General features: G+C 42.4%; 2 protein-coding genes and 2 long non-coding RNA genes across 9 annotated transcripts in view; 1 reads left to right on the plus strand and 3 right to left on the minus strand.

Moving 5' to 3' along the window:
- fng (Fringe glycosyltransferase) lies at positions 1–24,772 on the minus strand. The gene is made up of 9 exons (XM_046622156.2): positions 24,061–24,772; positions 23,213–23,440; positions 19,409–19,457; positions 18,467–18,569; positions 10,298–10,460; positions 4,386–4,471; positions 2,314–2,479; positions 2,127–2,212; positions 1–2,043 (listed from the first exon to the last, which is right to left on the minus strand). Exons 1-9 carry the CDS (start codon positions 24,274–24,276, stop codon positions 1,986–1,988), a joined length of 1,155 nt encoding a protein of 384 aa, XP_046478112.1. The 5' UTR covers positions 24,277–24,772; the 3' UTR covers positions 1–1,985.
- Positions 16,374–16,866, minus strand: LOC138190903 (uncharacterized). Its single transcript, XR_011176986.1, has 2 exons — positions 16,771–16,866; positions 16,374–16,570 (listed from the first exon to the last, which is right to left on the minus strand). It is a non-coding gene; the product is annotated as an uncharacterized lncRNA (long non-coding RNA).
- The window catches only part of LOC124216983 (uncharacterized), a 3,314-nt gene continuing 482 nt past the window's right edge, over positions 24,732–27,563 (plus strand). Inside the window, exons 1-2 of the long non-coding RNA XR_006882750.2 lie at positions 24,732–25,115; positions 27,103–27,480. This is a non-coding gene — a long non-coding RNA (uncharacterized lncRNA). The remainder of the gene's footprint in view (positions 25,116–27,102; positions 27,481–27,563) is intronic.
- Positions 25,383–27,563, minus strand: part of l(3)mbt (lethal (3) malignant brain tumor) — an 8,447-nt gene continuing 6,266 nt past the window's right edge. For all 6 annotated transcript variants that reach the window (XM_046622116.2, XM_069135823.1, XM_046622115.2 and 3 more), the window contains exons 12-17: positions 27,329–27,518; positions 27,129–27,250; positions 26,672–27,032; positions 26,512–26,586; positions 26,097–26,409; positions 25,383–26,021 (exon numbers count right to left, since the gene is read on the minus strand). In XM_046622116.2, the coding sequence (XP_046478072.1) occupies positions 25,896–26,021; positions 26,097–26,409; positions 26,512–26,586; positions 26,672–27,032; positions 27,129–27,250; positions 27,329–27,518 (1,187 nt within the window). In that variant the 3' untranslated portion in view covers positions 25,383–25,895. The remainder of the gene's footprint in view (positions 26,022–26,096; positions 26,410–26,511; positions 26,587–26,671; positions 27,033–27,128; positions 27,251–27,328; positions 27,519–27,563) is intronic.

The raw sequence follows: 27,563 nt of genomic DNA on the forward strand, positions 1-27,563 counted from the left end.
TCGTATGTAGTTTACGCTTTATTGATACAAAATATGCTTAAAATACAAACATTTTCTACGCCACGGATATATCTCGCTGACCAACGTGTTACTTCACTATGCTGGCGTGAGTAGAAGCATGTACATGATATATACCTAATATCGACGGTTTCTACGAAAACAGATGTTTCACGGATGTATCTTATAAGATGGTACAAGTATTACATAGAGCTTTGTATACACTGGCTGTAGCATTTTCTATGATGCGTCTGTATTACATTTCTGGCGAGATTCGTCTGTTCTATCCGGGAACCTGCGTTTCAGTGGGACCCATCGATATAAACCTATAGCCATTGTAGGTAACACAATATCACCTTATATGGTAACAGTTCTATGATACATTTTATTCTGCTTTGAGCAACGTGACAATGTACAAAAGTCATTATGCAATCTCCATTTTCACCAAATAACGTACATATATGCCTAACGTAACAACCAATAAGATATCGAATATTAGCAATCCGTTTGTAACGTGAAGAGTGCCTTAACTCACAATCAATCATGAAATTCACTCACTTACAGAATAAAGAATATATGTTATCACCTAGCAATGTGTATAATACATATAGATCCTCTTCAATACAAAGCCTTACGACAATATTTCACAACGAACTACAGTTTGGTCTGAACCGGTCAACCAACTGGAAGTTACATGCAGAATGCGTTGAAAACACAGGATACTCTTCAATCCATTTCTCAATAGAACGATCATTGTTTAAGTTTTCAGGACATGTACCGTTTTTCAAAAGATAGTATACTTATTGATAATTCATTAGTCGATAAGTGAATTCCAGTTATTCTTACAGTTGATCGGCACCGTTCAAAGTGTTATCGAAAACCTTTTATGTTACTTATCAAACGTCTTTTTACATCCAGGCTATTATCTTATAATTTCATATATCTATACTCGTTACTATAGTATCAACAATTTCGCCACTACTACTACATTAAAATAACAATACTTATTGTTATTGCGATATTCATTATTCTTATTGTTACTTACATGATTATTATTATTATATCACACCAATGCAGTACACAAATATATTTATGAATAGAACGTGTCTCCTCTAGGGTTCACGAAGAAACCAAATGAGATTGAAACAGAAACGTTCCAATATAGCTACTGCATGTTATTTGCTTACTAAATTTTTCGATAACAATAACACAGTATAAACGATTCCATATTGCACACGATTGCATCACAGCGAGAGAAATAAAAAATGAAAGAGTATGACAAATTGCTATATAGTACCGTCGCTTAATTCATAAAATTCATACTATACTATAATGAAAAGAGGTATTGTTAAATAATTTCTAGGAGGACTAGTTTATACATACCTATATTACGATATCATACCAAGTTACGTATATAACGTATACCTGCGAAAATTATAATACAAAAGATACGCGAGCTAGCGAAACTACGAATTTTAGAGATTTACATTCACATTTTCAATCGTAATATATATAAATTCCTTTTTTTATTTACACACCTCGCTATATATATAACCACGCATGTAATGCAGATCTGTATATGTATATGTATATATATTTATTTCAAAACACAGTGTGTGTGTGTGTGTGTGTGTGTGTGTGTGTGTGTGTAGAATATGATGCGAGTGCTCATGAAAAGAGCACGAAGAATCGGGACGATTGGGAACAAGGAATCTTCGTTTTTTGCTTAAGGTTCGATCAACGCAGAGATAAAAACCTCTGTTGAGCGCAAGATGTTCGATAATTCCATCGTCAACACGTGCATTCAAATTTGAATGAACGTTAAATTAGTAAAAGAAAAACAAAGTGAGGGGAGATTTATGGTACCGTATTACCCGTAACACGATATCACGGGAATTTGGATTGACGATTGCGTTTTTCTTCACATCCATCGCATACTTTGAGAAGATTCTCGCTGTCCGAAATTCTTACGCGTTTCACGATGATCATCATCTTCGAGGACAATATGAGAAGTATGGAAAGAGATAGCAATGGATGGATTTGAATCTGCAAAAGAATTTCAGAACATGAATTCACCATCAAACTTAAATTTTCAGAGCTAAATGAAAACAAGCGGGCGGTATACCGACCTCTTTGGATCGTATTTAAGATCAAATCCATCTATCTTGACGATGTTCCATTCATCCTTTGCGTTCTTCGAGAAGCTGAATGATATCTAAGTAAAGGTGACAAAATATGATTAAGCGATACGTAAATTATTGGTGCTCAACTGCCGCACGATACAAACATAACAATGTATAAATGTACGTTGTATACCTGATCGTGGAATGTCTCTTTGTGAAGGAACTTCATTGGCTCCAAGTGGGAGTGAAACTGCTCGACGACGGTCAGGGGCTTTTTGAGTAGGTGCTCTATTATGTATCCCATGGTCACATCGTCCGGCAGCCTGATCTTGTCGCCAATGCTGATGAATTTTCCACCGCTGAAAAGAGACCATACGTGATACAAATCTAATGGTACCGTCAATTCGCAAAATATTAACGTCTTCATCCGTCGGAACTATCTCACATGTACAGGTATAAAGGATGAGGGAACACCTGCCAAGCTTTTCTCTAATTCCTCGGTCTGCTAACTTTCGCAGATAATTGTACCGTATGATATACTTAATAAACAACTCTGATTCACCCTTTATTTCTGGTGATATAGCTCGCGTCACAGCGTGCAACGCTATTCGAATTTCATTCGACTGGAATGATTTAAAAAAAAAAAAAACGCTGCCGATTTATAGGGCTGGATGTCACAGCTAGTATAAAAGCGTATTATGCCATATACGTGCACGTATACCGTATGCGATCAAACGAGCCTTCAGCCATAGTTTCGTTCGCGTTCCCACCGCACCGGGCGTATCTCTTGTATTTCGTGGTAAGATTTTCACGGTTCTAATTAAGGACATGTATAATGTTAGATGTGTGCAAAGAAGCGCTCTGGCAGCTGTGTCTGTGCATCGGTATGTAATTAGCATTTTGTTTGAGTCTCGACTGCGGCAACTTCGGTCGGTATCCGTTTGTCCGTTTGCCCGTTAGTCCGGAGTCACTCATTAGGGAATAACTTTGGCGGATTCTCAATACACTCGGTCCTTTCCCTCCCGACCCCCGGGATCGGGGATCGGGGATCGGGGATCGAGAATCGAGGATCCAGGATCCAGGATCAAGACTGAAGACTGGTCGCGGGGACCGGAGGATCGAGAGCGGCGTCACACGGCGGTACGTGGGCTGATTTTAATTGGGAAGATTAGACTGAAATCGCGATGCCCGGCTGGCGCGTCGTTCTCAGTCGTCGTCGTCGGCACGTCCGCGGGTATATAAAGCCTCGTTAAAATACCTCTTGGACGAAATCGAAATTTCGGTCAGAAGATTGTTAAAGGGACGCGCGTTTTTTCTATCCCCGAACCCCTCCCGTTACCGCTTGAATTCCTCAAAGTGATCCGTGGGCACCGCGTCACATTCCTTACCAACAATAAGGACGACTCTTCTGAACGTACGGGTTGTGAAAAATCACCCGAAACCGCAGCAGCCGAATTATACTTTACGCGGCATTTTCTATAGGTTATTATCCGTACAACATCGGACTCGTACAGATAGATCCGAAGATACTATCAATAAAAGTAGATCCATCATGTCAGACCGATATGTTGATATTGAGAAACTGCGGTCCTCTTGAAAAAAAAAAAAAATGACTCAAGTTTTCCAAGAAAAAGAAAAATAAATAAATAAATGAATAATCGTCGTCGTCATGACCGTCATCGAAAATCGGTGATGAAAAAGAGAAAGGAAGGAATACCGGGAGTGAGTACTCCTACAGGCAACTGCTGTACGGGTATCGTAACTTGACGTATAAGACGTTGCGCGACGGGAGGCATATACGGGTTCGTTGGTCGCAGGATAATTACAACCGCGTATATATTATAATAATAGGTACATACACTCAAGCGCTGTACAACAACGCGAAAGAGACCAGGGAGTTATATCCCGCGGTCGGTTAATGACTCGACGATAATCTTTTAGACGTACGTATATCCAATACGCGTAGGTACCTTGTGCGTATGGGCATAACATCCCACTGCAGGTTTACGAGGTAGCCCAGCCGTGCAATCGCAAGGCGCTCCCAACGCTGGGGCACATGTGTAAATGATACGTGGGTTCCTTTCGGACCTCGGGCTAGGCATAAGACGGTTTGGCGTTCCATGCCTTATCCATGCGCGCGTACGAGCAAAGAAAAAGGGAGAAGGAAAAGCGAGGTTTGCACGAAGGAAGGTTAAAAATTGATACGTATAATTATACGCTATTCGATTTTCCGAAGTAAGTTCGGTAAGTTTACGTATAACTCACCTGGCCACCGGCATCATCTTCAGCGCCAAGGCTCGACTTAGGCAGAAACCGGCACCCCCTGTGGCAAACCAGAACCTTATCTTGAGCTGCAAGAAAAAAAAAACAAATCACAGGTTTAGAGTCACGTCTTGCGGAGTACGAAGCTCGACAAATTGTACAATGTACGCATCATCCGTACACTGTAAATAAATCGAGGTAGAGAAACTTTTTCGAGCGTACATCATCAAAAGCATTGAAATTCGATGCGGCGATCCAGATAGCGAAGGCCGTTAATCATCCGAATTCTAGTGAACGATATCGAGGTAAGAGATCGGTTGAGCAACCCGACGCGTTTAACGCGGCATGCTTCCCTTATCGACCCCTTATCATAGCTACAAATACATCATCGGAAGGAAATACGGTTCGTTAATATTTATCGAGTAACAAGTAGACGATGAATCATATCTGACTCTTAACTTCCAACCCGCGGACCACCGGCTCGACCCGGAGTGACACTGGGTAATAAATTTGAAAACGGTAGAAGGAAGTGGATATAGGTGGATGCGTAAGATACCGCCGGGTGGTTGGGACGGTTGTGTGCGGGGATGGAGAGGAATGCCAGATTCTCAGATCGTCAGATTCTCTTCGGATAGAATACGCTGGGGTGGAGCGTCTCTGCAGTTGCGACTGAGACTCGTGTTAACCCCAAAAGGGAGGATATCCTGCCTCTGTACAGGATGTTCAACGTGAAACACCGAATACCATCTCATTATACCAAATTCTTATTAGCATGTAGGAATGCAAAGCCTCCGAAGACGGGTTCGAGGTAGGTAAAAGAGGAGTTACCGCTGCCCACGTAGAATGAGTGACGCTGTATGCGACCAATTATCCCCCGTCCATCACCATTGCCGCGTTCTTCGCCGAGTGTAACGTGTATCAGGTCCATCTCATCTTCCGATTAGTCTTAATACGCTTCCCGATATGAAGGATGCGATCCGTTCCCGGTGTAGGTAGGACGACGCGAGCTTGCAGGCTTATTTCACATGCTCGGATTTTGTTATATACAAAGTGAATTATACTCGACATTATTCAACATTCCATAAAATCGCCTTGGAAAAAATCCTGTCAATCAAGAGACTCAAAATCGCTACGTTGGATTCCTCGTTACGAAAAATGTGTGTATCTATACCACTAAATCGCAACGATCGACTCATCATAAAATCGGTTTCAAACCGAATCCCTCTCTTTCTCATCCAATTGCGTATATGTAACACGCATCAACCACAGACGCAGAGAGCGCAAGAGTACAAGTAATAAATGAGAATGAAAATATGAAAGTGATACCTGGGTGATCATCGTGAGTAGCGACCAATCACGACCGATAGTTAATTAGATATCCGACGTGTATATATTATAATCTACATAGCTACCGCCGTAGGTATTACAAATATATGCATATACCGTCGAGGTGCGCACACTCTCACACACACCACCCGACTTTGGGACTTAGGAATGCAATTAGTCGTAGAGGCGGCCACAATCTGGTATCCCCATCGATACATGGGAGGAGGCAGTCAGGCCCTGACCGCTCTTCGTTACCGAGACTGAATTAGGGTTGAGGGGGGGGGGGGGGTGAAGGAGGGGGGAGAGGAGGGGACCAGCAGCACAGATCGGGCCAATCGCAGGAGGATACGAGATCGTAGCTAAGCGATTACGCGTCGTAAATACGCACAACGATAATTAAAATTACTGACTGATTGCTGCTCCCCCTCGTATCACCCCTCCCATCACCTCGACAGCATCCCCTGCAGCATCTGCAGCGATGAGGCTGCAGGGACAGGTGCTACCTGATCCTCTGCCGGACCCACGTGGACGCCGGAAGCAGCCCAACCTGTTTCTACCGCTTCGCATCTCCCGGTTCTCTTTAACTTGTAACGTACCACGCTTGCTCCGATGATACTGTACGAAACACGTAAGTATATTTACGTGCAAGACTAATCGTAGCGGTGTTGCAGGAACGTCGTCGACCTGTGTTTGCTTCTGTTTCACGCAACCGAGAGAACTCGACATAGGAGGATGACGACGTCGTATACTGGCAGGGAAGAAACGACCTCGATCGGAATTTTACGCACGTAAAACGCGTGCGCGCGAGCGCGCGTGTTCCAGCTGTTAATCTACGACCTTTAGAATATATATCCAACGATCAGCGACGCGAGGGTCACTGAATGCTGCGAGGCTTGTTTGCTTAGACGGTGTAGAATACATTGCAAGAGAACTACCGACGGAGGTGCTTCAAGGTTCAGTGGAGCAATCACCTCGTCTTAACACTGAATAATGGAATAACCCCGAAGAATGGATGATCTTGTACTGCTCAGGTCAATGGTCATCATTGGTTGGTATAGTTTGTCAATTTCCTCTATATAAGATAAAATTTTCCTCGCCACTATGATATGTACATCATCATCATCGTCATCGTCGTCGTCGTTATACTGAAAGACGATATAGACGCGTACGCGAGGCAAATTAGTAACGCGGTTAAAGAACACTACATCCAACCAACCAATGGACTATGGAACTCGTCGAGTCGTGAGCCCAGACCGGCTCATTTGAAATTTCACGCCCCGATTACCTCGGGTCTAGTTTAATCGCTAAATTAATTAGCTTGTTCAGCCGCTGTGACAGCATTATCAAATTTCGATAAGTTTTTTGTATTTGCTCCATCACGTATCGCGGAAAAGAAACGCGTTTCAGAAACGATACATGTATCATATTATAGTAGCTGACCGACCGAAGTTGTTTTACATTTCATCCCTCCGGGGCGGTAAAGAGTTCTGCTATCTTCAGCCTACGCACACATACGTATCCTTGCACAACTCTCTCTACGCATGCTGTATAACAATACACAACTAGATTCTAAATGGCTGCAGGTCGATTGGAGTTGGCCTCTAAAGTTGTTGAAGCCGGTTTCCAGAACAGAGTACATAGGTGTGTATATGTGCACAAGTGGCGAGTGAAACCCGCTTCCACATGCCTATACAGACACAATATGGATAAATCGATAAACAAAAATTTTACTTGCAGCGAAGCGAAATAGAATAAAGAATATTTGCTAGTTCGGGAGTTAGTATCGGGAACGTATTGACGTAATCAAATGTAGGCACATGTGTAAGTTACCTGGAGTGTGTGTTCGGAAACTGAAATGATATTTTTTTCTTTCGGAAGAGTTAAAAGTTTTTACAAACACGTCAGTGCGTATATCAGAACCGACACGCGAATTTCGTATTTAAATACTTACACAGTTCACTATCATACATCGCGAATAAATTTTCAAAATTCAGAACACCTTATGCATGGATTATCCCAACATCCATTATACCGAAGTAGTCGAGGAGATTACGGAGAAGAAGCATAATTTAAAACAGTTAAGCCGAGGAAACGGTTAACAAAGGCGGTTTATAATGCGGGATTTAATGGAGAGTATAACTCGAGCAGAGCGAGATACTTGGAGCGTGAAATTCGAAAAACAATGGGTAACTGTCCGAGGCGAAGTAGAGTCTCGCCGACTAGAACACTGCAGGCACACAGTGTTCCTCCTTACATCGGTTCCCTTTTCCTTCGCCTATTAACGAATCTCTCTATCTCTCTCACTTCCCCTCCATGAATACTTTCCAAGAAATTCATATTGCACGTAATTATACGTAAAGATTTAATTTGCAAATTTCGCAGCATCTCTGGCGATAGTATAACGTATTGCAAGTAAATATTATATTATATACGGTCAATTCCAGTTAGATGTATATCAAAGGAAGAAAAAGAACTGTTTGAATGAATGTAATATTTTCTGTCCGTTGTTCTTCTCCTTCTCCTATTCGTCCAACTCCAAAGTTGCATGTCTGACAGGTTAAATTATACACCTCCGGCTACACACATTACACGTACATCTTAAATTATCTATCCATCCATCTATCCGTCCGTCCGTCCGTCCGTCTTTCCGCTCTTCTATCTGTCCATCTACATCTTCGGAACGTGTACGGTACATGTACGTATATATGACGGTTCCATTGGAGTAGGAACATCGCTGTATTATGGAAAAGACTAAAGGCCTTTCACCTAGGGCGTGGCGCCTTCTTCGGTGTAACCTTCTTACCCCCCTCTGTATCTCATTCTATATCTTTCTCTCTTCACCGACGTTTGGTTGCAAAGCGCGCGCGCAAAAAAAAACGAATTGTATCCCAATGAATTTGAACCCAGTCGACTTGCGGCACGAGTCAACATCAACGGCTGCCGCTGATCCTGCCTTCGGAGCGCATTCTATTGTATAACGGACCGCCACTCACAAAAAAAAAAAGGGAAAAATATCGCAAGCCTCCAAAATATTGAAACTTTGCGTGGATGGTTTTAGTTCAGGACGCAAACACCTTGACTGGATGAATCGACGAATTTGGCATACCGCTTGTCTAAAGAACTGCTGCACTATTTCACGGTTTGGGACTCCCATCTTTTTGTTTTGTTCAAAATGATTCTGTCAACTGTATAATGTACCTATAACCGTGTCGAATCTACAACGTCTCGCATCGCGATCTATTTCTTCTCCTTTCTATTCAGTGTTTAGTAGTTAATTGAGAGCAGAGCTAGTTTTTGCCTATCCACCTTTCCGTATCCAACCATCCTACCAGGATTCAAGAATAAAGTTCTCAATTTCACGATTCTATTCTGCGGTAGGTATGCATATAATGAAATTTCAACGTCTTTATAATAATCAACTCCGTGCCATTGAAAAGTGAACAAAAAATTACCGCCACAAAACAGCAATATTTCACTCGTCCAAATTGTGACACATCATGGAAACTTACATCATCAAGCCTTCTACGTTCAAGTCTTCTGCATTTCTGTATCGTTTTTATCGTTTCTTTCTTGCAATGTCCTTTATATACTGCTTCTTCGGCTATAAACGGGCGCCAAATGGGTAAGTAAATGAAATAACCAATCCATTTGTACCCTCAAATATTAATTCTCATATAGATATATAGTCTGAAGGTTGCAAGGAATCTCCTAGCTCGATTGTAAGCTGGAGCAAACACGCGAAGCATGTCCATGGCGTACGACACGGTATAGCCTCGAGGCATCGAGATTACTGCGTCTGGTTATTAGTGCAAAAAATATACACGCCAATTATAATCATCTACAGGATATACCTGCATAACCGCAGTAAATGCACTGTCCGGGAAACGAGTGGTTTTCTTGTCAGGTATTCGAACCACATTACACCATGTGGTTGAAATAAAAATGTCTATTACTCGCTATACGTAATTTTCATACATAATAATTTCGTACAGAGACCCGTAATCATGGATAACTATTCGAGAATTTTCCGTCTAAATTTTACAACCGGACACCCCTGGAGTGAATAATCTTTTTCTATTCTCTAACTTCCTTCCTCTCAATTAGCTGCCTCATGAATAACAGAAATTTACCACGGCAAGTATCCCTTTACATGTTGCCACATACGGATTGTACACAAGTTATATAGAGTATACGATATCCCGAGGCTATGGCCTATAACACGCTTTCGCGTGGCGTTGTAATAAATGAGTTGGGTATAATAATGTCGGCCGTCCGACAAGCAGCAGCAGCAGCGGCAACAGGAGCCACACCCACCAAGAGGTCAACCCCTGGTCACCAGAGTTGCGAGACGACGAGTGGCGGCGGCGTATATTATGTATAGATTGTTGCGATCCAGACGACGGCACGATCCACGATCCACGGTCCATGATCCACGCCTCGATCGGTCCCCGCTGCCTTTCACCCAACCCGATTTACCACGACGCACATAATCAGAACGATTATAACGCGTCGAGATTTATCAACGTCGTCGCGTATACAATACGATATTTATGAATTCTGAATAACTTGATTGAATTTTTGAAACTCACCGATTTTTTCGACGGTGGATTTCCCTCCCTGTTCACTATCTCGAGGGGGGCTCGTATCGACGGTTTGCCAAGGTACCAATCCTCCCGCGGGTCATAATCGTCCAACAGTTTGACCAGTCGCGGTACGTTCACATAGTTGTCGTCGTCGAAGTGACAAAACCACCTGCGAACCATGAAAGAAAACGAAAAGAATTAACACAAGACGACAATAAAAGAGTAAAAGGGATGAGAAATCCCAGGTGAGATGAAGGAACAATTGCAGGGGTTGATTACCTGTATATAAAATTACACATCACCGCAAAAGGTGCACTTAATTATTATTACCGCAAGGGTCACGATCTATACCATATAATAACACTTCTACCGATAATACCTATTAGACGTAGAGCATACGCTGAACACCTAGTCTTAGAATTATACAGGTACATCCAGCTCGACTAGATGACCGTACACCTGCCTGGCCTGTGATCTAGGCAACTCGGTTGTCGTAGGCTGGTAGAATGAGTAAAGAAAAAAACGAAGGGAAGCATACCTCTCTTGTAACGGATCGACACCGCTAATTAGAAGAACGCCAAGGATCGAGGAGCAGAGCGGGTATCAGCTACGCGTATAGGAGGGTATAAGAATACTTTGCATGGGGAAGAGAGGAACACGGTTCCCCTCTTAGCGACACGGTGCCTTTCATTCTTTGGATCTTCTTCGCGGCTTTGCCTTTTAATACGCGTTAATCGAATAGGATGGTCAATACCCGAGTACGAGGTTCGCTTGCTATCCGGGATACTCGGTAGTACCTTACGCGGAGCCTGGTTTTCCAAGGGCGTGGTTCGACAACGCATCATCCTCGATGTACGTGACAGGACCGCGTGGGAATTATACGCTCGTTTAATTGTTGTGTAAACGTTTAAACCCTAGTGTGGTACGAATCCCCCGGTGGGGACATGGGTGCGGGTATACATGGGGTACGTATATGTGTACACCTCGTACATCTCCGGACATACGTTGTACACCGGATGTTGACCTTTTCACCGTCATGTATAAAGAGTTAACTACCTACCTACCACGCATCGCGGTCTCTTCCGCACGTCTCACAATCAGAGTCTATAACCTTACCCTTGTATATACACCCTAACCTCGGAATATTCGACGAGGCTTACGCACTCTGGCATCTCTTCCATCTATGGGTACTGTAAACAAGGATCGGTCTGCACACATTGCATCCATTTAATACCGCGCATCGTTCAATCGCTGCACATGTAGGTGTAGGTGCAGTATGTAATACACACGGAGCTAGACGACACACCTCGTCTGCAACGTACTTCAGGGCGTTAAGGTATTCATTGTTTGCCGGAGGCTATTTACTGCAGGAGGATCGTCGCTAATTCTAACCCAAACAAATTCGATTGACCAGCTTATTCGTTGTCCGTTAATAACAGATTTTAATTATGTTTATAGCGCGCTTGATCTACGCGGGTTTGCGCAACACGATTTCTTGTATCCCTTCAGCGACCGTGTTGAAATGCAATTGCGGTATATCATGTATAGATGATATCGCGAATGGAATATAGCACGAACGAAAGGATCCAGATTAATTTTATGATAGATACTGCCGCACCTTGTAACGGAAGAATTCTTTCGGTGATTCAACAACAATTTAACAGCGTAAGTTCTGAACCAAAAATTTTCGATTTTTATTCATTTTCATGACGAATGTGATGCACAGAGTGAGCAGCTGACGGTCGAATGATCCAACGCGCATGCGCTAAAATTCTAAAACAAGAGCAGTTGTTTCGTCAGGTTGACAAACCGTCGTAAGCTCAAACGATAGGTCGCCGCGATGTACGTAACCTCAAAAATGTTGGCTGCCCTGACAAAACAACTGCTTTTGGTCTAGAATTTTGGCGCACGAGCGTTGGATCATTCGACCGTTAGCTGCTCACTCAGCAAATATTTTTTTTACGTCACATTTGAATAAAAAAACATTTGATTCCATACATCGAATCACGAATTACCAAAATCCTCATTTATTACTTATAAGGTTTAAGGTACTTGCAATAAATGTTTGAGAAAATAGGTAATTTTTCTTTTTTAAGCTTTATCCAATAAAACTATTTTCTCTTTGACGAGTTACATGGAAGAAATCAAAATTTGACACCTAGAACCAACTTTGGACTCAAAATCCAAATACATCAAAAGCCAATTTTCCCATGTGTAAAAAAACTATATCTCAACAACGGGACACGTGCTTCTGAAAAATTCTATTCGGATATAATACCGGTGATCACCGCGGGGCAGGAATTCAATCTGGTGGACGAAGCGTGTGTCCGTCTCGCGTTTACTTGTACCTATAATATAATAACGCGGTGGAGCATCTGGCCAAGTCCGGGCTGCCGGGGACCTGTGCCGAGTTTGCTCTTTGTTGTTCGTTATTTGAGCAGTCTATCAAGTTATCGTGTACGGTGCAAGGTATATACCGCCGTAAGCAATCGGACCGGATGTACCAATGAGCGCCGCGGCGAGAGTCAACGAGTTACTTCCGGGGCTCGTCGTACCCCGGCTTATATACGTACGTCCATGTATTTATGTATACAGATGCGTATACGTATACGTATACTAACGTAAGTACGTACAGCGTACACCTGATACCTCGCCTAGTTTTTTTTATCAGCGGTGCAATTATCGCGGTGCCGGAAATTCTACTCTCTCCGAGAATTTATTAGGTCGAAAACGATCCGTCCGACAGCCGTGACCTTATACTTGCTAATTATTTTCTAAGCTTCGGTATTATACGGTATGCAGTGAAGTTGAAATTTTATAGAATGATAAAAATCACTCAGAAATAAGTGAAATTCCCAATTACACGCAACGTGTTCGCAACTTTAAATTGGATCTGCACAAGCCCTTCGGATAAAATCGAGAAATCGAATGAAACAGAGAGAGAGAGAGAGAGAGAGAGAGGGAGGTGTAGGTACTTACCTACCTACTTATACGCGTTCTCCGAGCTTGCGGTTGACCGGGTCTGATGCACGGACGGCATACCCGATACCAACCGCAGTACACACACACACACACACACACACACACACACACACACACGTCACGTACCTATAACCGACATCTACATACACATACAACAGGTATACCGACAGGTATTTGTAAATTTCTTATACACGAGAGATTTGCATGGCACGCAGCATGAAGAGCATTAAAACGCGTCATCCGGTCGGCGAGTCGCGATATCAGGTGCAAACCAGTTTGAGAACCCGCTGGCTCCTTAAACCCGGCTTCAAAGACATAAGAGAGGCGTGTGTGTACACATGCACAGGTATATAACACTTACACAACACGGGTGTAAAGGGAAGAGCTTCGGACTACGTGCAGGTGTTCGCCAAGGAGTAGGTATGCATGTACGAGTTCCGATCAACGGCGCGAGGTCGCTGTCGCAGTGGATAGCAGACATCCATGTATGCATAACCTGCGCATGTACGATATATACGTTTATTCGCGATCGATCGATCGATCGATCAATTATTCCATTCGCGCGCGTTGATTTATATGTATAAGTACGCGTATACCTACATTGAATATTTTCCGAAGCGGGCCACGTCCGAGAAACTCGAAAGAGGGACTCACCGCCGGTGTCTCCTATACGTTCTGCACTACCGATTTCGTGCATACGATCGTTGTTATACACGTTATGTTAAAAACGAATTGAAGCGCCGGATGGTTAATTGGAAATTCGTTCGGGAGGCTGTACGACGAATGAACGAAGGTTAAGGAAGGTGAGGGGAGGCGAAGGAAGCAAGGTAGGTAGGTACCTACACGTTATATAAGGTACACGCTTACCGTTTCTCCACCGTTATACCGTGACCCGTATATTCACCGTGCACCACGTCGTATGCAGCAGCGATTCGGCTCGCGTATAAGATATTTCCCTTTTCTACGTATAGGTGTGTGTATATATATACATATACATTATTATATATTATATATATTATATGTATATATATATATATATACAATTGTCCACACACGCCATATATTCGAGCTGTACAATGAAAGCTCGTTTTCCATTGTCCAGGTCGATTCTATAATCTATCTCGAGAGCTGCTGGACCAGTATTGCAGGTATATTATAGGTATACCCATACCGCTAGCGTTGAAAGTATAATTTGTCGACGACCCTATTATTTATACTATGGTATATGTTTGTAAGATATTAGAGTATACGTTTCACGACGACGTTCGTTATCGCGAAAGGAAACCTCATATTGAACCGTGTCAATATAATATTCGTATATAAGGTGCGGATATTTCAACACGACGCAGTTGCAAATCTTATCTTAACCTCCGGGCAACATATATATTATATATATATATATACATACTCAAATTTACCCTGACTGATAAAAAAGAAAAATACTCAGAAAGTTAGACGCAATACAAACGGTACGGGATATAATGTACAGTAACATAACGCAGCTGTGAGCTCGGTGTCGGATGTATGATATATTATATAAATGTGATATGATAAACGAGAAGAATCGATTCGGTTATCCGAAGTAAAATTATCTTTTATCCATTCTGAATACGACGTGATAAGTGTGTTAGAAACTTTATACGGACAGCTCGAAAGCAGATCGGACGTTGCTTAAAACATAATTTCGTATATCGTTGGGATATTTATATCGAATTCGATTTTAACGGATAAACGAATAATACGAGGACAAACCAAAGATACATTCTCGATTGTATAAAAAACACTTTAGGAATCTCAGATCGTTGAAGACGAGAATTGCCTCCCGTATAAAACACTTGTTTGAATAAGAATTCAAGTATCGTGCCAAGGCTGGCTCGCTTAGCTGGCTGGCTGGTCGTAGAACGGAGAGCGACATATATGTATTATACAACGTTGAACAGCGACGGTCACATTGCCGTTTAAATTATTATCAAACGATTGGCAATTTAATAGATCCGTCGGCGTTCAATTACTTTCATTCCCCATTACACTGCATAAGTATACATACACCAAATGAGGGCTCCTAAGAGAAGGGGTCAACGACGCAATGACTGGATCGGTAGACGAGAGGTGGGGGAGGGGGGCAGACAATTTTCTCCTATAGTTATCCCCCACCCCCCCGCCCGATTCAGTGTAGTAGTACATCTAATCATTACACATACGTATACATCTAAATACGTTATACACGGTGTACGAAGCGTCTAATTCTTGGTCCTCGTTGTCATTGCATAAACTAACCGAAGGGTACGAGAAACGAATAGGATTACAACAAGGGGAGGAGAGAAAAAGACTGTAGGAGAGAAAAAGACTGTAAACGAAGAAGGAGGGAAAGCAGATACACTGCAGGCCCGCATACATTCTCTAAACGTGACACACACACACACATGCATACATACATGCACGATGTATTATACGCATACACGTGGCACAGTATTTTTTAGAAATACCTGCCCAAGGTGTGTGCATGAAAAACCTGCAAGTTATACAGTAGGACCTCGATGTTGAAAAACCTTCGTTGCGCTTTCCGTTTCCATGTCATAAGCACTCGAAGTTCCGATAACATTCGACGACGATGAATCTCTCAAGAGTGATCGAATGAATTAATCTTCATTCTCTACCAACCAAGAACCAAATATACGTATATGGCAAAAAAAATAAAATTACAATTTCAGTCGAGACAGTATAGTTACACAATAAACAGAGATCTTTATTCTCATTACCAGTGTAGCTAAATATGTTTGAGATTGTAAAATGTAAAATAAAAACCTGAATGCTACACGGGGTAAAATATGATCACTTCGAGAATCGCGGGACAAAAATCGAGGTTCTACTGTACCAACCGACTGCATACCTTCGTATAACTCGTGTGCACGTACGTTACGTATGGGGGACGGCGGGACATCGGAGAAGCATTGCACCCCGTCCCGGAATGAAGATTGAATCGTTTGCCCGGCAGCTGGTTGCTGTTGATCCCGGGTCTGCGGAGGAGGGAACGAGCGAAGGAGGAAAAAGGAGGAAGAAGGAGGAAAGAGGCGAGCCGGGGAGGCGACGAGCCGCTGCATCGAGGAAACACGTGTCCGGGGCGCCGCCGTCGCGTACCTTTTTTTTTTTTTTTTTTTGTTTTTTCCCCCCTTTTTCGTTATTACAAGATACCGGACCCCCGAGGTCCGGGCCCAGGATCCCCTGCGGTACAAGTACGGGTCTAGAGTCGAGTCGAGGGTCGGCTACCATGTAACCATGCATCGGCGGCATAAAAATCTGTAAGAACAATTTCAGTTTGGTACACGAGTCCACGCCGGCCAATTTTTTTAACAAATTTCTTCACGGGAACAAAATAATAACCATAATAATAATAATAGTAATAATAATGATGATAATCCAAAAATAACAAGGCCGTAACGTCGCAAAGAAGAAGAAGTAGAAGCATAATATTGATCCATTAGCATTGTTTTTCTTACACGTAGAGAATGCGCGACGGAACTTGCACCGAGAAGAAAAAACAATATTTTCACACTGCTGGAATATGGTGATTCGGGGTTGCAGCGTGGTTGCCTGGAACCGAAAAAGATTGAAAACTCACCGCTAAACAAACACTGCAGAAGGATCAACGAGCAATATCAATATTTTACGTCCCATCAACGGACGATATTTATATAATAAATAAATAACAAGAGGAGGTAGAATAACTATGATTAAAAAATACCGGTATTCTTAATGATTTCATTTCTTTTCAGAGCAACACGTACCTACATATGTGATACGTAAAGTATTCTTACAGTCGGGTCGAGAGGTTTATATTCATAACAAATTGCGGAATTATGATAATTTCCTGTTACTTCACAACTCTTCGTAAATCGTCGTCAGAAATCTACCGCCGTAACTGGACAACCCTCTTATAATAATAAATATACCGTTGAAAATATAGCAAACCTCTCGTCCAAAAATCGGATAAAGGTTGCAAGTGTTCCGCTATGCATTCCGCAGTCGGTAACGTAACTCCACCGAAAGAACGGAGAATGGGAAGGAAGGTATAGGTATGTATACACATATATCTACCTATAATAGGTTGTACCTAGGAAAGAGACGCGGAGAAATTGTAAAAGATTTACGGATGAGCAGGTAGCTGGACGCCGGTGGGTATAGCCGCTGGAGTTAGAGTATACCGAAGAGTTTTGTTATACGGTTACTGTCCTAAAACCCAATGATGCACCTGCGGTACACGTCTCATATCCTACAACACAAAACGACCTGGAATATTGAAAGTAATAGAGACACGCGCGTCGAGTCGGAATTAGGAGAGCAGATGATGTGACGATGACGATGATGACGAAGCTCGTGGATACGTCCGTCAATGACGTCCGCGAATTCACACGTTCCTTCACATATCGTTGTAACAGATAGCAACATTATATTTATTACGTTGAACGCTACCTAGACACTTAGTTTTGATAGATAAATTAATATTGCAAGAGTTAAGCGAGAGATCAAACTCTTGCTGCCTCAGCACTACGGGATCATCAGAAATTCACACAAAACACACACACACACGTGTATGGTATAACAGCAGAATCGTGGAAAACGAGATGACCGAAGCTAACTCAGAGTTAACGTTAATTAACCGGCTAATTCTTAATTAACGACCCTGTTTCTGGACTCGGGCCTCCAGTTTTTTTTTCTTTTTTTTTTATTCTACCTCTCTCTCTCTCGCTGATTCACTCTTCCCCTTCACGGTGGGACCGTGTAGACTGTAAATTTTTTTTACGGATCGGAGACACTGCGGGGAGATAAAATAAAAAGAAAACTAACAATATACCGAAAAACTAAAAACGCGAGACAAAACCATATATGCTCGGCGAGACCTTTTCGTCGCTTTCAGTTTTACTTTATTGCCGTAAAAGTAGACTAAATATTTCGTCAAACAATCTACGTCGGGAGGGTCGCTCGAGAGTCGAGAAGGGTCGGACCCTATCTGGGTACACAGAGGCCCCTGGGCCTGGCCCTAAATATGCAGGAGGACTCATTTTTTCCATCTCTACGAAGTTAACCTGCCGTATATAGCTGAAGACGATCCGTCGGGAAGAAATTCACGAGTTTGCCGTTACGCATGCGTGCAGGTGATTATTAAAAATCTATAAATTTAAAAAAATCACTCACTTCTTCCCACTCTCCAAAAACTTGTCAAACTCCACGGACATTTTGCAGCATAGCGCCTTCCTGTTGTGCGACGATGAACAGTTGGTGTTGATCATGTGGCCATCTGAAACAGGGAAAAAATATCTATATTACGCGTGCAAGCAATATTCACACAGAACACTGTACACGTACGATACATTGCAGACACAAGAGGGGAACAGGGAAAGAGTTCAAAATGCTACGCTGTCGCTGTGGAGGAGTTTTTATCAACGATTTCATGGCTCCGAGTCCCCTTGCCGCTCGTTTCTCCTCCGCTATATATACGTAACAAAAATTTTTTTTTTTTCACACTTTGTCGTCGCATGCTACAGGCTCGTTCCTTGTTGCTACATATTATAAGTATAATACACACAATAATTCAAGGAGCGATGATAGAGCTTGAGAGCTTCTTGGCTGGTCTCGGTTTTGTTATTCAAAAGCTGAATGTCACAAGAGCGCGAGGTTTATTATACAACGTACGTATACATAAACATTGATATACAAATAAGTCAGACTGCAGTCTTATTGCTAATGCCGCGACGAATGACACTTGATACTGCGGTAGTAATAAGCACCAACGTTCGTTATAATGCAATGAACGACGAACAAAGGCGGGAATCTTGCACGGCTCGGTTTCAACTAGGTACAGCGGATAATATTTATGTATAATATGATGAATGCAGGTGTCTCCGCCATTGCAGCTTCGTCATAACCACCCAAGCGTATACATACCACCGTGCACGACAAGTGGAATATACATGTATACAATGTTTCCGCTACTGGCGCGGAGCTATTCGTAGTGTCGCCTCAAGGAGCGATGAACCTTTTTTTTTTTTGCAGCCATCAGCCCCGACATACACACACACACACACACACACACATGTGAATATCGTAACATGTAAGAAAATTTAATCCTATACTCACTTGTTTTCGTTTGGAAGACGGCATCGTCCTTGTCGGTGAAGAACCAAGTCTGAAACATTGGAAATAGAAAAAAAAAAAAAAAAATGGGATACATTAATTCTCGTTACAAAACACATTTCATGGTGTTTTTCATTATACACGTATATACGCGAGTTGAGTAGAATTATGCGGCGAGTCAGCTCTTATGGCGAATGAACACGAACACACGAGCTTATAAGCTGTACGTAATACATTATACAAACCGACCGAGTATTATTACTATTATTATTATTATTGTTGTTGTTGTTGTTGTTGTTATTATTATTATTATCATCATCATCATAGACGTCATACTTATTGCGAATCGTCAGCGTTCGTGGAATATGAAAACTAATCCTGCTGCAACGAATCTAACGAAGTTACTGCCTGCCTGACTGGTGCCTAACGAGCCGTGACGAAAAGATGAAATAAAAACACGTATACGGATGATAAGAATAATTATTATAATAGTTCGAAAGACGTCGTTCCGACGTCAGCGTTAGTGCCTGTTATGCCTGATGTTGTGTTATCACGGCGTGTAGCGTTACATTGGTACAATTAGAATACAATCGCGAATACCGCGGGTGAAATGGACCGCCGCTAACTATCTTTAGTCCAAGAATTGAACGGTAAAATTCTGCGATAAATTTGACGTACCTAATGAGGCAACAATTTTTTTTTTTCCTCAATAAAATCAAATATTGCTAACGGTTTTTTTTACATTCTATTTTAACCGTTTGAGTCACACGTTATTGTGCCGAGTCAAATTTTGTAACGAGATAGTATTCCATGATGTTTGGGGTCACTGATTACGAATCTGGAATCAAATTTTAAAAATTCAAGATGGTGGGTCCAATATGGTGAACGAAAATTTCAAATTGAATCAAATTCGTTGAAAAAACTCTATGCAGTGGTCTTCGGGATCGCTGATTGGATTCAACATGCTGAATTTTCAAAATCTGATCACAGATTCGTAATCAGTGACCCCGAAAACTTGTAATTTATGTAAAACATGTACACGTGTAGAGCGGTAACTTTCTCGGAAATGAATTATTCCTTCAATTTTCATGATTTTTTCAATCAATCTGCTTCTAACAATAATAATTTACATTGTATCGCAATAATTACTCTCGAATATTGAAAACTTATCGGTACACTATCAGGATAGGACAAAACCGCAAAGAGATATGTTCAAAAATTCTTTAAATATACAAAAAATGGATACAAAATAGGTGGTAAGAATACTTGCCACTACGACTCGAAAGGTTAATAACAAGTGCAGATAGGCTATTTCTAAGGTACCTATAAGAAGCCGTTCTAGCGGTGAATTCTTATACTCATTATACACATAGAGGCGTTATTGTTCGACCGCGATGCAACACGGGTTTAATTGGTAAACGATTATAAACCTTGTGCTGGGATAAAAAATCATATCTATAAGGGTATAATTGGCCAATTAAATACCGTGTCCGTTCGCCTAGTCACGCGCGACGGTTAAAGGCGCGTATACCTGTATAATCGACGCAGGGTCGAAAAATTGATGGGTACCCCGTGTATACGAATATCCCGCATCATTCGACGTAATAATCAACCGACATCGGCCTTGCTCCGGGGTTCGACAGACGAAGAAAGGATCTCCATTCGCGAAAGTAAATCGCTGTTTTCCTATTAGCAAATCTACTTAACTACTAACGGAGAAGATATTCAGTAAGATTTCGAAAAAAAAATGAATATAATAATCAGCGCTCAACGCTCTGGTGATTAAAGAAAGATTATAACACGTGAAAATGGTATAAAATACCTTTAATAATGAGAGAGGATTTTACAGAAAACCCGATAAATGTACGTAGGTATGTATAATACGTATATTTGTATGCAACTCGAGTGGTGTATAATATCGAAGGAGCGACAGACGACGTATAAATACGAATGTAAATAAGCGCGCACAGGCATGGCATAAAGGCGGGTTGCAGAGATGGAGATCGTTAAAAGTTTCCTTGCCCGTTCGGCCCGCAACGCGAGAAGAGAGCTGGAACTCCGCGTTTGTTTTAATACTCTCCGTCAATGGAGCGGATTATTAAAAGGGAAACATTAGCGTCGACGCACGACGGACGACGCACTAATAGTAGAAACAACACGCAACCCCGAGGCTGCGTGCAGCCCTCTCACCTGTCTCCAATTTGAAATCGAAACCCGGGCACGGCACGGCGCCTACCGAACCCAAGGAGATCCGTCGGTCAGATACCTCTATACATGCTGCGGTGTTCCGGACGACGCTCCTCACGGCTCTCAGGATCGTAAGAATACCATTTTTATTACCCCCCCAAGCCCTTCCGAAAGCACGTGAGATATACGCAGCCGCGTTTAAAGTTGCTCGGTTAATTGATCGAGAGATCCTCATCTCAAAACGCGACGCCTGATCCAATCTTCATCGGCTGTAGTGCGACACGTTTCGGTTCAGCTTATAGGATACACCGATACCCGAGTAATCGTAAGCTAGCTCGGAATAAACAAGGTCTTAGAACAATTTGTGCATTTTTAACTTTTCAGCTAAAATGGCAGCATTTAATATATTGTAACGTTTTGGCGAACGTCACGAAATAAATACGGGTGCGTGAGCTTGATTAGCGGATCGATCAAAGGCGAAAATTAAATATTGATAAAATGCTCCAATGACAAATAAGTGTTTTCAGTTTAACGTCCGAAACAAGACTGTTTTTACAATAACATCGGTTGACGCAGCCACCTTATTCATCTTATAACATATAAAGTCTTACATGTCTTTTATCTGTGATGACTACTAGATCAGTTGAAAGGGAGGTAAAACAGGTGATTTCACCGTCTGTAACAATATGATATCCAAATTGGTTGAAATATCCAAGAAAATCGTCGTTTATGAAACATGCGAAAATCTATTTCAAAGGTCAAAGTATAAATGCAAAAATAAAGAATCGTCAGAATGGATGACAATTAGCAATCCAAACCATATAATCGTTATAATTCTTACATTTTTACCGCCGACACCCAAAAAGCTATCGGTTTTTTCACAATTTCGCCGCAGTTTCACCGAATGTTCGATCTGACCGTAGAGGTCACGTTAACCCTTATACCTTAAGACGTATTCAAACGTAAAATTTCCTGCTCTTTCCAATTCTGGCACGAAAAATGGGGGTTCACATTTGAAAATCAAAGTTGATCTCAAAATGACCTTTAAGGTGAGGTTCAAGATCAAATCAAAGGTCATCATTGAATCCCTTGTTAAAAATTACGTAAGATCCAACCTTGTTCATTTTTTTTTCACCGAGCCCCGCCAGATTTCTACACGTTTCCGTACTTTTTTCTCACCCTGTACAGTGTTATGGTCAACCTCTAAATAATCCGTCAACTCCGGTTCGCGAATACGACGCAAAGACCGTGCGTGGATATCATTACGATGTACCAATCTACCTCCCTACTAATTTATACCTCTGGTATATCTACCCAACAGAGTACGTAACTTAGGTACGATAGGTACGTAAAGCCTGTACGCGTCGACGATCTTTTCTGCGCGGACTTGAACTTTCCGTTGCTGTTATGCAGCGGCAGGGTCGCGCGAGGTTCCGTTTCGGGGTTAAAGGTCGTCTCGTGAGATCTTCCCACGACGAAGAAGCTGCCGAGCACCAAAAGATGCTGTATCTAAGTATGTAGTTAGACATACCGTCGCTGACGTGCAGTCAACGCGTATCGCTGCAGCAGTAAAACAACCGTAGTGTTTTTTGATCTCTCGCGAGAAATCGCATTACTGACCTGATTTTTTGCCAGCTGGAACCACGTAGTGAGTATTGCTGGCAGCCGGGAATAATGGTAGTGTCGAGTCGTCTTGACGCTGATGAAGACGTCGGTGAGGGTGGTGCCGGAAGGGGCGACGGTTGCTGTCGCAAACGGTGGCGTTATTGGAACGACCTCGACACCGATATCCGGGTCCTCCGGGTTCCCCGGAACCCCGACAACGGCCTCAGGGTGATCCTCCAGCCACTGAAGTACAACAAGTGAATCAAGACGCGAACACATCAATTGTAAAATTATATTTTTGCTCGATATTGGCAACAATTTGGTTTACTCTATTTCCGGTTTTTTTTTTAAATTTATAAATCCTGTGCAAGTGAAATGGTTTATATTAGAGCGGACAGGCGACTGAGTTATACGTATACAATCTACGTCCTATAATGCACGGCCTGCTTCGTTGCACGTGCAACATCAGGTCTGGCGGCCTTCTCTCTTTCTCTCTCGCTCTATCTCTCTCTCTTGCCAGCGGGCATTTCATTCTCTTTCTCTAAAGCATTCTCTTTCTCCCTTTATCTCTTACTTAAACCGGAGTTAAGGGATAACGCACATGTGTTGCCTCAGCCGCCCGCGCCTCGCTCTTGCAATCAGGGCCGCATCCAGATCTTTACATCTCCGTAGTAAAACACAGCAATATCAGCATGAACGGTTACGATAACATTACTAACTTCAACATGGTGAATTCGGAGCGTTGAGACAAGGGGACGGAATTGGAACGAAACACCTGAAAATCGACATTAGAAAAGACTAACACCGAGGAGTGGCGGGAATCGCGTTCGTGTGATATTATAAACGTGTTCGGCGATATTCACCTGTCGGGGGGCAACCGCCTGGTACAACAAAACGGTGGCGTACGCAGTTGCGAGAATTAATCCAAGCACCTGCAGACTTCGCCTCATTCGCAAGCCGCGGGTCATCCTGGGGACTGGCACCGAGTCGTCGGTTGCCTCCGGCAACTTTCCTTCCTCCCTGCAGCAGCGAGCAACAACAGCAGCAGCACTCGACTCATAACACGCGGCGGGGCACATCCGCACAATTACAATGCAGCAACTCTCTGTACACGCACGCTTTACATCGCTGAAAGGGGTCGTTCGCGTGCACTCCACAGTCGATTTTAGGGGCTGTTTCCGAACGAATTCAGCCTTGTCAACGTCTCGAAGAGAGTCATTATATGTATTTCGAGATTTTTCCCCGTTACCGAGAGAATATTCAGGTATTAATTGCGCTGTTTTTCTGGATCCATCTCTCTCGGTATCACACGCGGCATCTCGTAACGTCGCGAGGCACGCGACAAACCGTCAACGTGCCCATCCACCTTACAACGATGCGCCAAATCGCCTCGCGAATAATATTCAACAAGTGTGTCGGCTCCGCGGGTACGAAGTATTAAAACTTGACACAACACACGCGTCACTGGATCCAAAACATTAAACGGCGAATTTAGGATGCCCACACTCCGCCACGCTGGGAACAGACACGATTACGTCCGACGCGGCGCACGGCGAACCACCGACTGAACGGACTCCGCTCGCCCCCGTGAACCACCAGGCTGTAAACATCGGCAGGCCGGCGAGACGGAGGGACGGTTGCATACACGACACGTACACATAGTTCTAGTTCTCTCGCATTTCGTAGTGCAGGTAGCCACGGGGCACGTCGTGCGCACCAGGTAACGCGAGCGAATAACGAGGGCAGTGGAGGACCATTTATTTTTCCAATTAAAAGAGGATAAGAAGCACCGCACGGTTTCCGAGGACGACAACGGAGGCGTTCGATCAGATTAGAAAACGGGAGTTTTTATTAAATTTACCTATCGAGTTGTCGAATAATTTCCATCGACGTTTATAAATCACTTACAGGAATGCAGGTTTGTCGGTATAAAAAGTGATCGTTTTATTTGATTTATGATGCTAGCTGCTAGTTGTATTTGTTTCGACCAGCTTTCTCTCTCTTGTTCAAAGAAAGTTCATGTATCGCTTTATTTGTACGGGTATTAGATGCTGTTTTCATTTATCACTCAAGTCGATGACTGAATTTAACAAATCCCACTTTACCTTGCTCGTTTTCGGGCATCTTTCCACATCTTTGATTTACTATACATATTAGTGAAATTACGCAGATGCGTACATGACAGTTTTGCATAATGAAATTTTAATTTATTTACATTTTTACATGATTGTTAAAAATCATTCTTGATTTCGTTTTTCCAACCATTCTCGATCCTGAGTAATACATATATATATTATAATAATAAATCATCAAATCTATAATAGTAATTATTATATCACGAACAAATAAGTCATACGCGTACGAATTTGTAAATTTTAGATACTTATAAGTGATTCAATACAAATAACATTTCGGCAGTTCTTTAGGTATGCCGTTTCTAATTCTAAGTAACTATCTCTACATTTTATCCTTAACAGTAGGTATATGTAGCATAAATGTATTTCGGTTTTATACAATGATCGCGAAAATGTGTGTGTCTGTGTTCGTTTTTCTTTAGATTTTTCAAATTAATTTCATCATTAAAATTTTTCAATAAATAGATCGCTTCTCTACAGCGATTACCAAACATTTGTTTTGTTCCGTATTTGCGAACGCCAGCATTGAAATGAAGAATGGTAATTCTCACAATCCTGAGCCTTCACGCCGCTCGTCGACGCAGCAAAACTATACTATTATATAATTTTATAGCCGGGCCAAGCCGTAGGCCGAGTAGCGAGACCAAATCTTCTTGAGTTAGCATCAGAAACGCCTCACCATCGATGCTCTGTAAAACGAAAAAATAATACACAAGCTACATATTACTCATTTCAGTCAAGGCAAAAGGATGCTTGATACTTACGTTTTTACGAAAAATACTGCCAATTTCTCGGCAGTTAGGAACACTGTGTATGAACTTAATCACTTCCTCGTTCGACCATCGCCGTGGGTCGGTGTTCTGTTTGGCGACAACTCTGTTCAAAGCATTACTGTGCTTAGCCCATATATGAGGAGCATCTGGAAGTGGATTGTATCCTGGATTGTAAACGGAGTGATATATCTCCGTACGGAGCTGTTTGTCGGGAATATTTGCCGCATACGGTATCGAAATTGCTGATGCATCGCCGAAATATCCGGCCGGAGAGAGAGTTGATATTTCTTCAGATATTTTTCGTCTGAAATTAAACATGAAGATCATACATTCAGCCCTCTTATTGATTGTGCGTTTGGAAATCGATATATTAAAAATCAAATAACGTCCTGAATGGATGACCTACCGCTTTTTTCGTTTCTTCGATGACTCGTCGTCGTCGGTTTGCCCATCGCTGTGGTTGGTTCGAAATCTTCCAGATCTAAACAAGAATCAAAAATCGTAATAATCTTACTTGAAAGTAGGCATTCTGAATTAACATGAAACCCTTCAATGTTGACTCTTACCTCTCCGGATACTCGGTCTTCTCATGTTTAAATTCGAACGGATTTTCCGAATGTTCGACTCTCGATATTCTTTCCGACTTATCGTCATGGTACAAGTACTTTTCATTCTTGTCACTACGTTCCATTCGTATTCTTTCAAATTTATCCCCCTTCGGTCGGTCATGTATATCTTCTTCGAAGTCACAGGAATCTTGTTTCACGTTTAGTCTGTCTGGTAACAGTTTGAGTCTGACCAAGTTTTGTGGTGAGTATGGGCAGCCGGATGCAGAATTATGCGTTGCATACTTGGGTCCCTTCACATGACCAATACCGCGGCATCCATATGTCCCACATTCGGGACGATCATTAAGATTCTCAGGCGCTGAAAACCACAAAAATTGATAAACCATTATAAATCTAAAAATTTATCTAGGCTCATCGACTTTTTTCAGTCCCTGAAGGTAAAAATAATCCGTACTCAAGGGTGGCTCCAAGGGATGGCCAGTTTTTAGGCACCAGCCCATCGGGTGAATGTCAGGTGCATCGTCGTCAATCCAATAGGCATGGTGTTCAGGCCAACCATCGAAACGAATTTTCAACCTGGATATTAAAAGGAACAGTGACAATTTCTCCAAACAAGTACTTGGGAGTTCCTCGAGTCAACGCAGTCGTACTTACACGTGATCTTTGACGTCCTCGACAGTCGCGACTCTGATCAATTGAGGTACTCGTTTGTCTACAGCTTCCAATTTCATGCCACGTTTGAATCCACAGGGTGGACGCTGTTTGAAGGCTCTTGCTGGTGCAGCCACCGATCTGGTCTCTCTAAGGTAGACTTCCCAAGTAAATGCCTTTGGATCCTTGTAGTCTGATGAGATAATTCATTAACATAAACCGTGAGTGAAATACAGAT

Source organism: Neodiprion pinetum, chromosome 4 (genome assembly GCF_021155775.2).
Source record: "Neodiprion pinetum isolate iyNeoPine1 chromosome 4, iyNeoPine1.2, whole genome shotgun sequence".
Taxonomy (NCBI): Eukaryota; Metazoa; Arthropoda; class Insecta; order Hymenoptera; family Diprionidae; genus Neodiprion; species Neodiprion pinetum.

What these genes read in the sequence shown, in the direction of transcription:
- fng (XM_046622156.2), bottom strand. Translation starts at nt 24,276, where the DNA reads ATGTGCCCCGCCGCGTGTTATGAGTCGAGTGCTGCTGCTGTTGTTGCT. An exon ending in CGTCTTCCAAACGAAAACAA is followed by an intron (nt 18,570 to 19,408) that starts GTGAGTATAGGA and finishes TCCCTGTTTCAG; the next exon opens with ATGGCCACATGATCAACACC. An exon ending in AAGATGATGCCGGTGGCCAG is followed by an intron (nt 2,480 to 4,385) that starts GTGAGTTATACG and finishes GTCTCTTTTCAG; the next exon opens with CGGTGGAAAATTCATCAGCA.